Source organism: Erithacus rubecula, assembly GCF_903797595.1.
Source record: "Erithacus rubecula genome assembly, chromosome: 18".
Lineage (NCBI taxonomy): Eukaryota > Metazoa > Chordata > Aves > Passeriformes > Muscicapidae > Erithacus > Erithacus rubecula.
This window is the reverse complement of record NC_136670.1, coordinates 3,777,628-3,793,146: the sequence shown is the minus strand read 5'-3', so window position 1 is coordinate 3,793,146 and position 15,519 is coordinate 3,777,628. Positions and strand designations below refer to the sequence as shown.

General features: G+C 42.3%; 1 protein-coding gene across 6 annotated transcripts in view; it reads right to left on the bottom strand.

The window, feature by feature from the left end:
- PTPRT (protein tyrosine phosphatase receptor type T) overlaps positions 1-15,519 on the bottom strand; it is a 438,156-nt gene that overhangs the window by 19,454 nt on the left and 403,183 nt on the right. For all 6 annotated transcript variants that reach the window (XM_079321668.1, XM_079321670.1, XM_079321671.1 and 3 more), the window contains 7 exons: positions 12,077-12,153; positions 11,153-11,189; positions 10,215-10,312; positions 8,367-8,483; positions 6,218-6,372; positions 4,028-4,163; positions 2,715-2,864 (listed from right to left, as the gene is read on the bottom strand). In XM_079321668.1, coding sequence (XP_079177794.1) covers positions 2,715-2,864; positions 4,028-4,163; positions 6,218-6,372; positions 8,367-8,483; positions 10,215-10,312; positions 11,153-11,189; positions 12,077-12,153 — 770 coding nt within the window. The remainder of the gene's footprint in view (positions 1-2,714; positions 2,865-4,027; positions 4,164-6,217; positions 6,373-8,366; positions 8,484-10,214; positions 10,313-11,152; positions 11,190-12,076; positions 12,154-15,519) is intronic.

Genomic DNA, 15,519 nt, shown 5'->3' with positions numbered 1-15,519 from the left:
TGACTGTTTAGAAAGACCTGGTTTTTGCAATATAGGGCTCTCAATAAAGGATGTCCTTCTGCTTTGCAACATTTGGCATCCTAGAGATAAAAAGGAAGAAACACTAAGGAGCTTGTTGCTGTCATAACACACTGTGTTTTGCAGATTCTCCTGAGGAACTCTTCCAAACATTGTTGGAAGAGCAAAAATTGGAAGCACTATACATCTCCAAATATTTCCAGCTCTGAACCCACAGAGCGGCTAGACAACATTTCTGTTCTTTCCTAGAGGTTGGAAATAGGTGTCACAGGTATAAGATGCAGCTTTGAGCTGGTGATGGAGTGAATCCTCCTCCTGTTTCTACCATCCCTAGGGTGGAAGCACAAATCCTTCCCCCTCTTCAGGTGGGACCTGTGCAGGTGTACCCTGAGTATTGACCACCCATCAGGTCAGACTGTGCTCAGAGCCTCTAGTGAGCCATCAAACTACTGACTTACCTTATAAAAACCTAAGATAAAATGTCGTTCTGAGGGGTGTTTTTAACAGCGAAGTCTATTTGTTTCATAAATTATTTAGACTGTTACTTTGCTTTTGAAGCCACACAGGATTCTTCACTTACATAGTCATAACTAATCTCTGGGGCCTTGCTGTCAGTCTTTGACTGTCATCTGTCTTGACAGACTATGTTTCTTTAAATCTATTTTACTTTTGTGTTCCCCATTGTGGAGGCTTCCTGGCAAACCAGTCCACGTTGATCAACAAGGATCAAAACCCAGAAATCAAAGTGAGTGCATCTTAGCACCAGTGCTTAAGTGGTGGTAGATCAGTGGCTGCCTGATGTCTTTGTATGTCCACTTTTACATCTCCCCTTCCTGAGCAAAGCCCATGGAGTCCTACAGTGAACCCTGCAGCCAGAAGAATACAAAATATTTAGGGGCCAAAAAAAAGAAAAAAAATCTTACAAAGAGCTGGACTTCTGCCACAGAGAGGTTATGAATGAAGAAAAGAGGAAGGTCAAACAATCCAAGATAAAAGAATGTGTCAAAGTATAAAACTTGAAATAATATAGTTGCTTTAAATTATTCAGGTTCTACATTGTCTGGAGGTGAAAAGCAGGGAGTCTGGCTGGGGAAACAACATGAAATCTCAGATCTCTGACAGTGCAGATAATCAGGTAGGTGACTTGCTAGTGATTTACTCCTGCCTATTTTATGTTACTCTCCTCTCTTCCTTGTTCCTGTACTGATTCAGACTACAAAAAATCTCCAGAGTGAGCTTTTGTGTGTCCAGACAACATGTAGAGCATGAAAAATACATCTAGCCTTACCTCAGGGCCAGTGGGACCAAAATACCACAAACTGCAAGCACAGATCTATAGTTATAGCTACTGGTTCCTAAAGATTGCAACAGAGATACCAGCTTTTGCATTAAATCCAGACAATCAGGGCTGAGGAACGCTCTGAGCCAAAATCCTGTAAAAATAGATTCTACAACGAGACAGACACCCAACCTCTTATGCAAAGCACAGTGGAGCAGTTCCTTCCCACAGGAGCTGCCAGCCCCTGGCAGCTCAAAAGAACAAGCACAGAGGTGACAAATCCCATCTCATATCATGACAAAATACACCCAGCAAGTGGTGGCTTTTTTTTAATAGTGTTTTTTAAACAGCATTTGATGAAGTTCGGCTCTGGCTCCTTCATGCCGAGCATTCAGAACCAGAAACACTTTTACAGACCTGCTATCACTTGATAGAACCAGATCTTTTTTTAATTGAACTGCCATCAGTTGGGATCCACATTCTTTATCTCACTATACCAACCCTGATGATTCTCTGTAAGGCTTCAGATAAAAGACACACATTCTCCCTTGGCATAGAGAGGGAGGAAAGGAGGTCTCTGGCACAGGCTGGGGCTCCAAAAAGGCATTCTCTTGCTGCAAAAAACACTTTCCTGGGAGAGGAGGTGGAAATTTACTATAATTAAAGCAATCTCTAACTTTTTACTCTGACTATGAGTGGCCTCAACAAATTGTAGATGTATCCTTATTGCCTATCAAACTCACCTTGCTCCACATTTCCCACAGTATCCCAAGCCCATTTCCCAGGGTGGGATAAACAACGAGGACAGGAAACAAACTTTGTTTCTATTTTGTTGCTTGCCCTGGGCTGAGAGCACTAATGGATCACTTGTGAGTTTTACTGTCCATCATTTTGGGTCTCATCACCAAGTACAAAAGGCAAAACATCTGCAGCGAACTGAGGGATTCATTGGCATTTAATTGAAAATTAACAATAGACAAAATAATGCTCACTGAGCTCCCTCTCTCCCCTGTGTGGAAGGTTGTCAACAAGTTGATTGTCCAAGCTTGGAAGCACCACATGAGCCACAAGAATGGATAATAAGGCACCTTGAGGCATAAATGTTTCTGTATAAATTATGGAAGGAAATGAAAAACACAATACTTATTAAAATAAGAAGTACAGCATTATGTGTGAAAATTAGTGTTCTTGTTCTACTGGAGTGATGGATACAATTTTTTCCTTGCTGAAGGCTGAATAGTCCATGCTCAAAAACAGACCTCTGCCTGACCCAGAAGTACAGCAACAAAAATCAACTGAAATCAGACCTTGGCTCAATCCCCCTTGTCTGCCCTGCTGGAAATCACAAAATAACACACAGAAATTGATTAAACACCTCCAATACACCAACTGCAATGACTGAGATATATGAAATTACCTGAAACTCATCTTTTATCTGGCTGGAATTGGTCTGTGGATCCAGTCTGCTGATGTTGTAATATATGGATCTGAACTCGCAGACTGGAATGGCTGTGTTGCCACAGAGACATGCCTCCAAAATGGCATCGTGAACAAACACATACTGCTCCTGCAAGGGGAGGGGAGGAGACATTAAAGCCACATTTTCAATACAGATCATGAAATAGCACTGCTTTTTTTTTCCCTTAAGTCATGCCCAATATGTATATTTGGCTCTGTTTCACATGGAGACAAATTACACAGTGTGCTGTGTGACAGCTTTGTGAGCATATTTCATCCATCATCAAATGTGAGGTCTCATGTGTTCATTTCAGATTTCCATGGAAAATGGGGAGTTGGCACTCTCAGGAGTGTTGGGACAAAATGGGTGAGAGCTGAGGAAGACATCAGGGTGTAAAACCTCTCTGTCCACAGGGAAATGGTCAGGGATGGACCTGCAATAACACCAGAGAATCACAGAATTGTTTAGGTTGGAAAAGATCTCTAAGATCACTGAATCCAAGCCAGTTAACCACTGCCAATTAACCACTGAAATGTCCCCAAGTGCCACATCTACATGTCTGCTAGATCCTTGCAGGCATGGTGACTCCACTACCAGGGCTGGACAACCCTTTAAATGAAGAAACTTTTCCTAATATACAATTTAACCTTCCCTGGCACAACTGTGCAGAACTATCAGGTTTCTTCAGAGCCCTGGATTCTGGGTATTTTGGGTAAAACTCTTCCCCTAAAGTGAATATGGGAGGTCCAACAAAATTAACAGCCCTTCTCTGTTCCAGGCTATTGTCCTGTTCCTCAGGAGGGGAAGGGGTTAAGGGACACATATAAAACCTGTGCAACAGGATAAGAGTTCCACAGGAGTTGTGCAGCTGCCAGACACTGTGTGATGGAGCACCTTGCTTAATCAGCACCCAAAGCTTGAATCAAAGATGTTTTCTTTGCTTAGCTTGTAATTGATATACACTAGGTACTACTGGAGCCTGCAGTGTTCCTATGAATGAGTCATGAGAGGCTTCAGGAGCTGTTTTTTCCTACTATGAGAATAAAATTAATCAGCAATGCACAGACCTACACTTCAAGGTTTGCCCTCCTGTCTTGGAGGCCCCGAGCAGCTGCCAGCGAATTGATTCGGTGCAAATCCCGGCATGTTTGGCCACTGCAAGTTCTGCATAATCAAGGCACAGAGCGAGCCAGTGTTGACTTAACAAATTGCTGGGCAGAGAAGCTGACAGGAAAGCAGCACCTCGTGCAGGGAGAGCTGCTGGCACCCACCTCTGTCTGCACCAAATTGACCCGTTGGGAGCGCAGCTCTCGCACGCAGTTGAATATATCCACCACGCCCTCGTTCTCTGCCATGTCCAGCATGATGTCAATGGCAATAAAGCACCCTGTCCTCCCGGCCCCAGCACTGAAAAAGGAAAAACCAGGAGGGTCTGTGTGACCAAGGGGCCATGGAGAAGCAGGGCTCTGTGAAGGAGAGAATAACAGCAGCACACACACACACACACACCGTCTCCCCTCTCAGGAGCTGCCCCTTCTCCTTGCTGAATTCATTTTTCTGTTTTAGGATTTAAGAGAATGAGGGGAAATAAAAAAAAAAACCTCATTATAATTTTACAGGTCAGGTCACCTGCACACCTCTTATCACTCAGGGGAGAGCAGTCCCAGGTTGCAAATAGGCACAATTCCAGAAAATTTCTTCCCTGGGACTGTCTAGAAGTCCAGTGTGCATGATGAAAGGAGCTCAGTCCTCCACCTCAAATGCTTCTTTTCCCTTCTGAATACAGAGGAGTTTGGATCCTGAGGAGGGTGATTTCGAGTTATGGATTGTAAATTACAGAGAAAGGAGCTCGAGGCTACTTGAACCCTTCAGTTCAGAGCTCCCCACTGCTTGTGAGAACTGGGACATCTCCTGCAAAACTGTTGTCATCGTGTCCTCCTTCCCCTCTGGGAAATCATCCAAGCTGCTTAGGTGTGAAGGATGGAGAGAGGAGAAAGTCTCTTCACATTACTCTGAAGGAAGCAGAACTCTGCTGAAACCAGGGAAACTTCAGTTGCAATGAAAACTCCACCAGTGCCCAAAGCAAGGAGATATGAATGACCATAAATTAATGGACCAGATTAATCAACTGCTGAATAGAGAGAAGATATTTTTCATTTGCAGAATTTTAATGAATTAGTGGCATTTTCTCTCCCTTTATCTCTCAGCTTTCCAGAATTTTAACAAATAGTTTTAATAGTTCTATATTTAGAGGATCTTGGCACTTCATAAATATCGAACAGTGATATTATCCAGCCAGGCATCAGTGGGGAGAATTTGGTAATTACCACTTAAAGCAAGTCATTAAAATTCAAAAGCAGATAAATAACACAGAGGAAATGGCATTTATTCATTAAAATGGGAAGGATGAAAAATCTCTCCTTGCTTTCTTGGTGACAATTAGTCAGGTTCAGACACCTTCCAGGACCAGCCCCATGTCATGGCACCAAAGCAGCAAACTCAAGTCCTCTGCTGTAAATTAAATTTCTGCCAACTCCTCAGGTTTAGCTTTACTTGATTATAAAACTGACTCACTGCTTGCTAAAAAAATCCAACAAAACAAAACACCCACCCAATCCAAAGCTGCTTAGAAAATATAAGATTTAATTGATTTTCCTTTTTAAAGTAGTTGTGGGATGTATTTTCTCTCTCTTTCTCAAGACACAGAGTGGGAACTAGAGGCAGTTCCCTGTGGATTGCTTAGGGGTGAGATTTTGGGACAGGCAGCTCTGCTCTCTAGCCTTGTGCTTAGGCTACATCTTCCTTACCTCACACATGCTCTGAGCCCTGCAGATGTAGCTGTCTTTCATTGCATTTGAAGTAATTTAACTTCTTTTATTTGCTAGCTGGAAGTCACTGGGCAAGTTTTTAATCTGAGATTTTCACCCCAACTTCTGGGCTTTGAGGAAGCCATGGTGCCCAAGAGCAGGCAGCCAGACCCGGCCAGACAAATATTTCAGACCATAAAAAAATAAAATTGTAGAATGGTCTGTGTTGGAATGGACCTCTTCCACCAGACCAGGGAAGGTCTTTAATGCTGAGCTGCAGCACATGGTGATACAGAAAAGCAAAGTCACTTCAAAATTTCCTGTCTTTGTGTTGGCATTGTCCGTTCTCCCACATGAGGTTTGAAGGTCTGGAATTGCTGTCCTAGATATTCATCTCTTCCCCAGCTCTGCTACGAGCATCCAACAGAGCACAGATCACTGAGGGCCCTCTCTGACCCACTCCCATCATCTCCAACTCATGCCAGCATGGCTCCAGATCTACCACTTCAGGGAAGAAAAACATATTTCCCTTTCTTTCCTGCGTGCAAAGAAATGTTACCCTTAAACAGCAGCTATGTTACCCTCATCACCAGAAGAGGAGCAAAGAGAGTGAAAAGCTGCTGGAGGAGGGGCTCAGGTGGAGAGCAGTCCTACCTGCAGTGCACCACGATGGGTCCAGCCTCGGGGGGGTTGAGGAACTTCACCTGTCGGACGAAGCCCAGCAGCCCCGTGGCGTAGCAGGGCACGCCGTGGTCCGGCCAGCTGGTGAAGTGGAACTGCCGAATCTCCCGGATCTCGTGGTAGCCTTTCTGAGGAGACAACACAGCCTCTATTTTCCTTCCATCAGGCTCCAGCCAGCATACCCTGCTCCCTGCTGCCTTCCCTCACTGGCTTGGGTTGCAGTACAGGATGTGCCCAGCAATGTGTATCTGTCCCCATCTGCTGCAGCCGGGTGGGGCAGTGCCCCTGATCTCCTGGCACATATTATCTGCTAATGGGCCATCTTTAAACCAGCTGGGACAATCATCTTTATCTTTCCACAGCCCATCCTCCCTCCAGGAGATATCATCTGCTGCTGGCCCATTCAGTCCCAGAGCATGACTGATAAAATTACATCATCCCACTGGGAGATGCTCCAGCCAGGGCAGGAGCCAAGCCTTTCCTACCCAGAGAAAAACTGAGATTTTGGACACCAAGACAACCTTCTTTCCACTGGATTCCAGAGGAAAGCCAGACCTTTCCACATCATCCCTGGAGCTTCAGAGGAAAACTGCACCTTCTCCAGGAGCACTGCTCCAGCTGAACCACATCTGCCACTGCAGGAGGATGCAGCCACCATTGAATGGGACTGCTGCCACCACCCTGACTGACTGACAGGTGTCAGCTTGGATTCTGACTCTGGCAGTGTTTGGGATTGTTCTTTGTAATACTGTATTTCTATTTTAATTTTTCTAGTAAAGAACGGTTATTCCTATTCCCATACCTTTGCCTGAGAGCCCCTTAATTTCAAAATTATAATAATTTGGAGGGAGGGGGTTTACATTCTCCATTTCAAAGAGAGTCTTCTGCTTTTTTTAGCAGACACCTGTCCTTCAAACCAGGAGACTCACACAGAGGTGTAACAAGCACTGAGCTCTCATTATGCATGGAAATGTGTCCAAAGCTGCTTTTCACTCTAAAAACCAATTTCCAGCTCCCAGTGAAGTGGGTAGTGCTCATCTGAGGGCTGGGAAGGTGGTTCCAGCTCTCAGTTCCAGCCTGTGCTCTCACAGTTCAAACCCACCTCACCAGGGTTACCTCAGCCCTAGCACTCCATGGCTGTGTTTACCCTCATCCTCTTGTGTTACAGCCATAAACCACCAAAAATTCCTGTTTGAGGCATAGAAGCAAGAGCCTGGGGAATGAAGACCTCAATGACATGCCCCAGGTTACAGCAGATTTTTTGCCATTTCCTGCCAAAAAAATTCTGAGTTTGAAATACTGCTGGCAGTGAAAAGGGCAAAAACTGGTACCCAGAACCATATATTCTGGGAGAGAAAGTTTTTGGTATGTGAAAATCACAACTTTTTCTGACCTGCAAAGGGGAACACAGAGCTCTGGGTCAACTGTGTTTCATTGTACAGGAAATGTGGGTGGAATCCAGCAGCAGCTCCTCTAGCCTGTCAGATTTTGGCATTAGCATTTCTCACCAAGTTTTTCAATGATTTAATAAAAAATGGAGCTTTTGTATCAGAAAACTGAAACAGTATTCCCGGTGTGGCTGAAGTTCACTGAGCAGCAATTTTGGAAAATCTTTAAAACCACTTACTGAGTGTTTGGAAAGTAATTTGGACAGACCTGGAATACTCTGACACTTAGACTTCCAATTTCTAATTACAAGTAACAAAATCTTCCAAATCCTGGTGGTTTGGGGATAGTTTTTATACTCTTGCTCTTATTATATTCTCATTTCTGATGAAAGGGGATCCTGCCTGGCAGCCAGTTTAAGTGGTACCTTTTTCTCTGCCATTTGCCACTGTGAAACAAGGCAGTTATTATTTCTGGCATACCATCAGCTATCTGCTGCCTTTTGGATGCAGTTAAACTTTATGCACTGTGGATTCTACTTTTGTGCCTACATCAAGATGTTCCTGTAAAATCATTTGTCCAAAAATGGAATCTCTGTCAAAAATTTAGTTTGCTGAAGTGAAGCCTGTCCAAGTAGCATAGCTCCCATCTCCAAGGGCATTCTGGATGTGTTTCCCACAGTTTCTGAACACAAATTGAGTGTGTGACAATCTCAGCTGCCTGAAGACCTCCTTACCTTTTGGACAGTGAAGGTACGTATGACATACTCTGCCAGTGGCTCTGTCTCAATTAATGTGACTTTAATGTCTCCATACACCTCTGTGTCATCTGGCCAGTATCGAACACACTTCACCTGGGGGGAAAGGAAAATAGTGAGAGCAACTAGAGGCAGAGCTGACCTACATTTTTCTCCACTTTCATGCTGAAGCCAATGCAAATTGCAAATTGGGCTTTCTTCTGATATGTAGTTGCCAAAATTAACTGCATAAATTAAATCAAAATTCCTTTACCACACATAGAAACTACAGGCAGGATTTTTTAAAAGTTCTCTTTGTTGTCCATACGAATGAAAATGATGCATTTAGATTTTTTAAAAAAATATTCATTTAATTTCCATATATGCCTGGCCCATATCAGATGTACAGAACACCTGACAGTCACCAACACCATCCCTTTGGAGAAAAAAAACCCATGCTACTGCTCCTGCAATTCTGAGATCTCTCTGTTTAGCCAGAGAATTTCAGTTCATGGGGACTGTGGGATACATGCTGAGACACTAAAATTGTTTGACCCTGAGCTTTCTTTATCAAATGTGGACACAAACTTGGCATTTTACCAGCTGGGACATGCTTCAAATAAGGCTCAAGAGTGAAATCTCCTGAGCAGGTAAACATCTCCCAGCTTAGCCAGTTCTAGGAGCCATGTGCAAAACCACCAGAATAAATAAAAGCAAGGCTGTGAAACTCCAGAAAGGATATTTAAGCTAACAAAGACTATCAGGTTATTAAATGCTCTAGCATGAAAGAGTGGAACAATACCTAAAGCTGAAGCAATTAGCTGCTGCAAAGCAGGCTTCATGTTCCAGTTCCAGTCATAATTGAAAGGGGTTTTATAAATATTAAATATGATTAATGTAGGTTTGTTGTGGCTTTTTTGTTGTTTGGGTTTTTTTCTTTTACACAGAGGCATTTATTTCGAACTGAAGTGTCAGTAGAAGGTAAAGTAGAATAAATAGTAATAAATGAACAGAAGTAGCTGGCATTCAACCATGAGATCTAAGGGAAATCAAACACAAAGCAGCTGAATTACTAATGGCTTTGAGTAAATGATAATTTAAATTTTCCTTAGTACTAAAGCAATGGAAAGTGACAAAAACGAGGACAAATTTTTTTAAGAACTCAAGTTTCTTGCTGCAGATGTCTCTAAAACAAAAACCATGTTGGAAATCCCAGATATTCTGCCTTCTTATTTCCTGAGATCCAGCCTACACCTTTTGAGTTATCTCATGTTTGGTTCCATGATGGGCTTTGGGAATTGCCCTGTGCTGACACAGGGATGTCTGGTCCAGGTCAGTTCAGGCAAGGGAATTCATGGGTGTTTAGGAGGCCAACACTGCTGGGTGTTCCCAGGATCCACAAAAACCTCCAGGAACAGTGACCACAGGAACTCTAGGCTTTGGGCTCTCATGTAAAGAGTTCTTGTGATAGTTGGAGTACCAGTCACATATCCTCACTCCTCTGGATTTTTAGAGGAGTATTCAAATCATCAGATAAGGAATAACTAGTACAGAAGTACAATTTTTCCTTCTGTACTGAAGAAGGAGACAGCTTCTGAGCTAGCACAAATTTGTGTAACTCTGTCAAAGCCCAGACTTACAGCAGGAACACAATCCTCATTAGTCTAGAAGGGAAGCAGCTCAGTATTACAAAATCCAGCATTTTACAGAAAAACCCAGAGTGGCTGAATTCATTCCCTTCCTGCAGGAAGCAAAAGGCATTTTGCTGCTGAGCTGAGCTCTCCTGAGCAGCAGCTCAGTGTTAAACACAGCCCTGTCTGGTTTTACACACTGGCAGTGGCACCTTACCCTGCCCACCTCCACCAGGTTGGTGACCATGACAACACTCGCAGAGTTTTCTTGCCAAATCATCCTCCAGAAATCCTTCACTGTCTCCTGCATCGGCCCTGGGGCAGGAGAGAAGACAAAAGGACATCTCAAAAGAGAGCATGGAATGCCAAGAAGCCCTTCCAGCTGTTCTGCAGCATTGTCCTGTTCCCACAGGATCCTGCTCTCCTCAGAGCATCCCTGTGTCATTCAGGGCTGCAGACAGGAACAGTCTGGAGCTCTCTGGGAGGTCAGACCCTTCCTCACAGCAGGTACTGAAGGTTCCAGCACAGTGCCAACAGAAGTGATGGCACCAGCAGGTAACTGTGTAAGTGATGGGACAAGGATGTACCCCACACTGAACCTGATGCAGCACACCATCTCACAGTTCAATACTGATTAATTATGGAAGAGGAAGGAAACATGCAGAAATGAGCTCTTTTCCTTCATCTTTCCTCCAGAAAAATGTCAGCCAACCAACCAGTGCTCACAGAGGTTTGTCAGTCTAGAGCTTCTCCCTGACTTTATCTCCTTTCTTACAGGAAACTCATCAAGTGACTTACAGAAGGTGTGTTCAAATGCATTTCTTGCTAATTCCCCTCAAAGGCTCAGCTTATTCACACTTCCCATCTCAAGCAAGGTAAACCCAAGACACATCAGTCCCCTGTAGCTGTCTCACATTTCATGCACCAATGACACATTCTAAGCTGTACTGCCACTGCTAAGTCTGTGACATTTTCTATTCCTGCAGCTGAGCACCATAAAGATCTTGGAAAATTCTATATCCTTCCCTCTTTTGCCCATATAATAAATTTTCAGATGTTCCCCACAAGAGATGATGTCACCCCATAAAAAGCTCCTACAACAGTGTAAACCAGCAGTGGGTTTACAAATATTTAGACATACAAGAGTGAACTTGCCTTGAGTTGCAATGTAATGGCGAGGCCGATGGTACCCCTGGAAAAAAAGGAAAATAGATGAGTGTCTGTGAGACCACAGTTCAGACAAAGGCCACCAAGGATTTGATACTTTCCAAGTGCCTACTGCTGTCCTCTGACCAGTGTATAATTATGTAATATAATTAACTATTTATGGAATGATTGAATGAAGGGACAACTGGGGTGCCCTGAGAGATTTTAAGTGAGGGCATTTCCCTCAGGCTGAATAACCCAATCTCTTCATGCCTAAGACAAGACAGGAATGGAGCACTTTTTAACAATTTCCACAAAGAAACACAAATTCTGTGTTACCTGAGGGTAGTGCTGAAAACAGATACATAAAACACTGCATCTTCTTATTTATGAAGAAAAAAGGTAATGCATTTGTCTTTGTGAAAATTCTGAGGGCATCTTTTATCCTTTCAAGAAACTATCCTAAACATTTCCTGTTGCTGTGACTTAAGAGCTGCATTGAAGAAATGCATTGCATTGGATCACTCTGTGTTAGACAGAGGCTGCTCTTCCCATGTCATTTTATAACACTCTAAAAAAGTCAATCTGTTTACATACATGCCTTCTGCACCACAACTTTGGGAGTAGCTGGCAAGTCTCTGATATCTATTAATGCTACAGTGAGGGGCTGATATGGATTTCTGCATCCATCATTTAGCCCATGTCCCACTTATGCTGGTGGATCTGTCAAACACAGGAAATCGCCATCTGTCCAGATCGGTCAGACAAAATAAACAGGAGACTGAGAACCCTCTCCCTGTCACAACACCATGTTTGTACAACTGCTCAGCTGTCATTCCTTCAGATGCAGCCTGTCCCTGTGTCAGAGGCACCAAGCTCATGAGCAGGCTTGTCACAGGGGTTTGTCACAGGGGCAATGTCCAGCAGCCTTACGTCGATGTAATTGGCGTTGATGTAGTCGGAGTGAGGGTCCCCATCCAGCAGCTGCAGTCTCACCCTTGAGTGATCATCTGAAGGAAGGGAAGGAAAGAAAGTGACAGTAACGATAAAGAGGAGTTTTTAAGGGGTCTGTTGTATCTGCTGAGTCCTGCAAGACTGGTATCATGGAATTATAGAATGCCCTGGGCTGAAAGGGACACACAAAGTGCAACTCCTGGCCTCAAAATCCCACCATGGTATTGAATAACTGGATACTTACAATACCCAAAAAATGGAGTAGCATCACATGTATTCCTGTTGCTAAAAGCCCTTTGTTTTGTGTTTAAAATGTAATGTTTAGATCCTTAAGTTAGTCATGCTCTGTATTCATTAAATTCATTGCTGTCACCATAATCCTTCTGAAGATTTGAGACAGGTCACAGAGGTCACTTGGTTTGGGAGGTTTAGGACAGATCTTCACAAGGTGTGTCTCTATGACAAAAAACATTTTCCTGCTTGGAAACTCCCTTGGCTTCATCTAATCTATGGAAACTGAGGCAAGAGCTAAAGCTGACAAGACCAGGACATAATTAAATAGATCATGACAGAGATATTAAAGATTAGGGAGGGTAAAATGGCAATGAAACCCTGCAAATAAGAAATGAAAAAACCCAGAAACTAGAAAGAAATACAAATTAAATCAGAGCAACATTCCTTTATGTAAGCCACAGAACTCACAGCAGCAAAATGACATCGAGGCAGGGATGAAAAAGACCAACAAAATCAGAAATGTTCATATTTTTGAGGAGATTCAAAGTTTCTTTAGATAAGGCAATAAAATAGCAGAGATCAATCTTTTAATCCCCCAGCATGCTCCACGGTTCAGATGCAAAAAGGAACTACCCCAGCAGGCAGATTATGTCATGATTTTCCACCAGGGGAATATTTTGATCTTTCAGGAACAGCTGGTGCTGGGCTCTGTCACAGGAGATACTCCAGAGCCAGGCTGCTGATGTGATTTGCTCTGGCAATCCCAGCACTGGTGTGCAGTTAATTGCACAACTGCTTCTAAGGGCCAGTTGCTTGGCAGAGGCTACTGGGTTATGGGGGTCACTGCTGGCCATGCTGTGCTCATTTTTAAGTGATTTTTTAAAAGAAGTATAATATTGAGTCCATTAAGTTTATTTCCTCCCTACCAGCTCTATGGAGCATAGCTCTCAGTCAGAGCAGCATTAATGTTTAGCAGCACTTTGCAGAACACAGGCCTAAGCATGATTTACATTCAATTAAAAAGAATCATAGCAATGAAACATAAAAAATATGAGGTGTGATTCTGCAGTAACTCAGTCAAAAGGGGTTTAGTCATGTCTTAATTAAATGTAGAATCAGATAATAATTGTGAAGACAGATGTGCGAGCAGTTCTGAAAACCAAGACTTGGATATATATTAAATATTCATTTGGCCATGTAAAGGAATGATTCTACTCTGTTCAGCCTTTGGGTGAGATTTACACACATAAAAAAAATACAACCACATTGCTGCATTTATCAAATCCCATATCTGCATTCAAAGAAGGTTCTTTGCAGGTGAATCCATCAAAAGCTTTGCTATATTTGTATTAATAAATATAAGCTTTGTAGACACAGGGAAGGGGGAATATTTCTCCAGGTGCTGATGTTCCCAATTACCTGCACTCAAGGCAGCAGCACGAGGAGTCCCAGTAAATCATGTGGTTAGACAGACAACAAAAGAATTTATACTTAGAGCAATTCACAAAGACAGACAAAGAGCTGATTAAACCGGACATGTGGATGAAATACAGGGAAACTCCCGCAGACAATTTCACACTTGCAATTCCAGGCAGCAAACTAAGCTTGTTAGGAGCCACACAGGAAAAAAACACAAAGGAAAAACAAACCCTGGAGCAAATGCCTGGGAGGGGAACATTTACTGACTCCTCCCTAGAGAACACCGCTGTGGAAGTCTCAGCTCATTGCAACAACAGAACCAAAAATTATGAAACCAAAATTGTCCCCAGTGGCAGGGGAAAAGAATCTCAGGTTCGTTTTTTAATGATGGACACACAGTTTCTGTAGATGGAGCCCCTGGAGGAAGCACCTGCCTCTGTTCATTTAATGGAGCCAAACACCCAAATTAAGTTCCAGCACTTTGAGGCACTCTTTGGACAGAAAGTTAAACCAGGCAGGGTAATACACCCAGGGGGAGCTGGATGGGGAAGACCTGGGAAGCAAACTCCATGATTTCAGGCAATTATGGATAATTGTGGCTAAGGAAAAGATGCTCTCTAGGTGCAAAAAAGTGTTGTTGGTTTGTTTTCCTTTTTCTCTTTTTATTTTTTAAGTCAAATATGGGAAAAAACATAATGGATGAAATTTAACTGAAGATTAATGCTGTTTTTTTTTTGTTTTTAAAAGGAGACATTCAGGTCTAATCATATTTTGGGATGAAATGAAAAATGCTTTAAGCTGAACTTTGCTTTTGGAGGACAGATTTCAAAATATTTTATTGCATATTTTACTGAAATGAGATTAATTCCTGAGGGAGATTTATTGCTCTTACAAGTGAGAACAGTGCAGCAGAAAAAAAAAAAATCTATGTATATGTGAAGCACACAAAATATTAATGATGTCTTAATGATATCTTTAACCTTGTTCCAAAGTTTAGGAGAACAGTCTGGATAAAAGTTCATAAAATAAGTTCCCTTGTAAATCTCTTTTTCACACAACAATACACCAAAAACAAAGCAACCCAAAATCTTCAGGATTTGACTTAAGTGTAAACAAAAAAAAAAAGGTAAATTATTATGCTCTTAGTAGTAAGGATCTTGTACTTAGATTTTTTGCCTACAGACATTAAAGGGCTATTTAAAGAACAGCAAATGCCTTTATTATATATTCTCCCAGTGTTAAAGCTTATTTCTGATTCTTCTCCTTTTCCACTGGACTCCTCCAGCCAAGGACACAGCATTCTTGGCAGACTGAAATGAAAATATTGCTCAACTCTTCACTAAATTTATCAGACATCATATCTCTATGTGTTGAAAATGGACTCTAAGAAACATTAAAATTTGAGGGAAAAATGAGAAAAAAAAGTTGCATTCAGGGTAAAAAAAAATAGAAAAAACCTTAACAAATGTGTAAATTATTTTATTTCTCCCCATTTACTCCAGTCCTTCTGCAAGTTAGCAGAACTCTAAATTTATATGAAGACTTGTTTGACTGAAAATTGGTCTTAAAACAGATTTCAAAAATGACACGAATTTCACTGAAAAGCTCGGTGCTTCCATTTTAGCACAAAATTGTTACAGCTTTAAACTCTTGTCAAAATTCCCATTAGTGCTCATTTGAAATATCATTGCAATTTTTCCATGTCTCATTTTGACACCAGCACAGGAATAATCTCACACAACTTCGGCCATCCAAACATCCCACAGCTC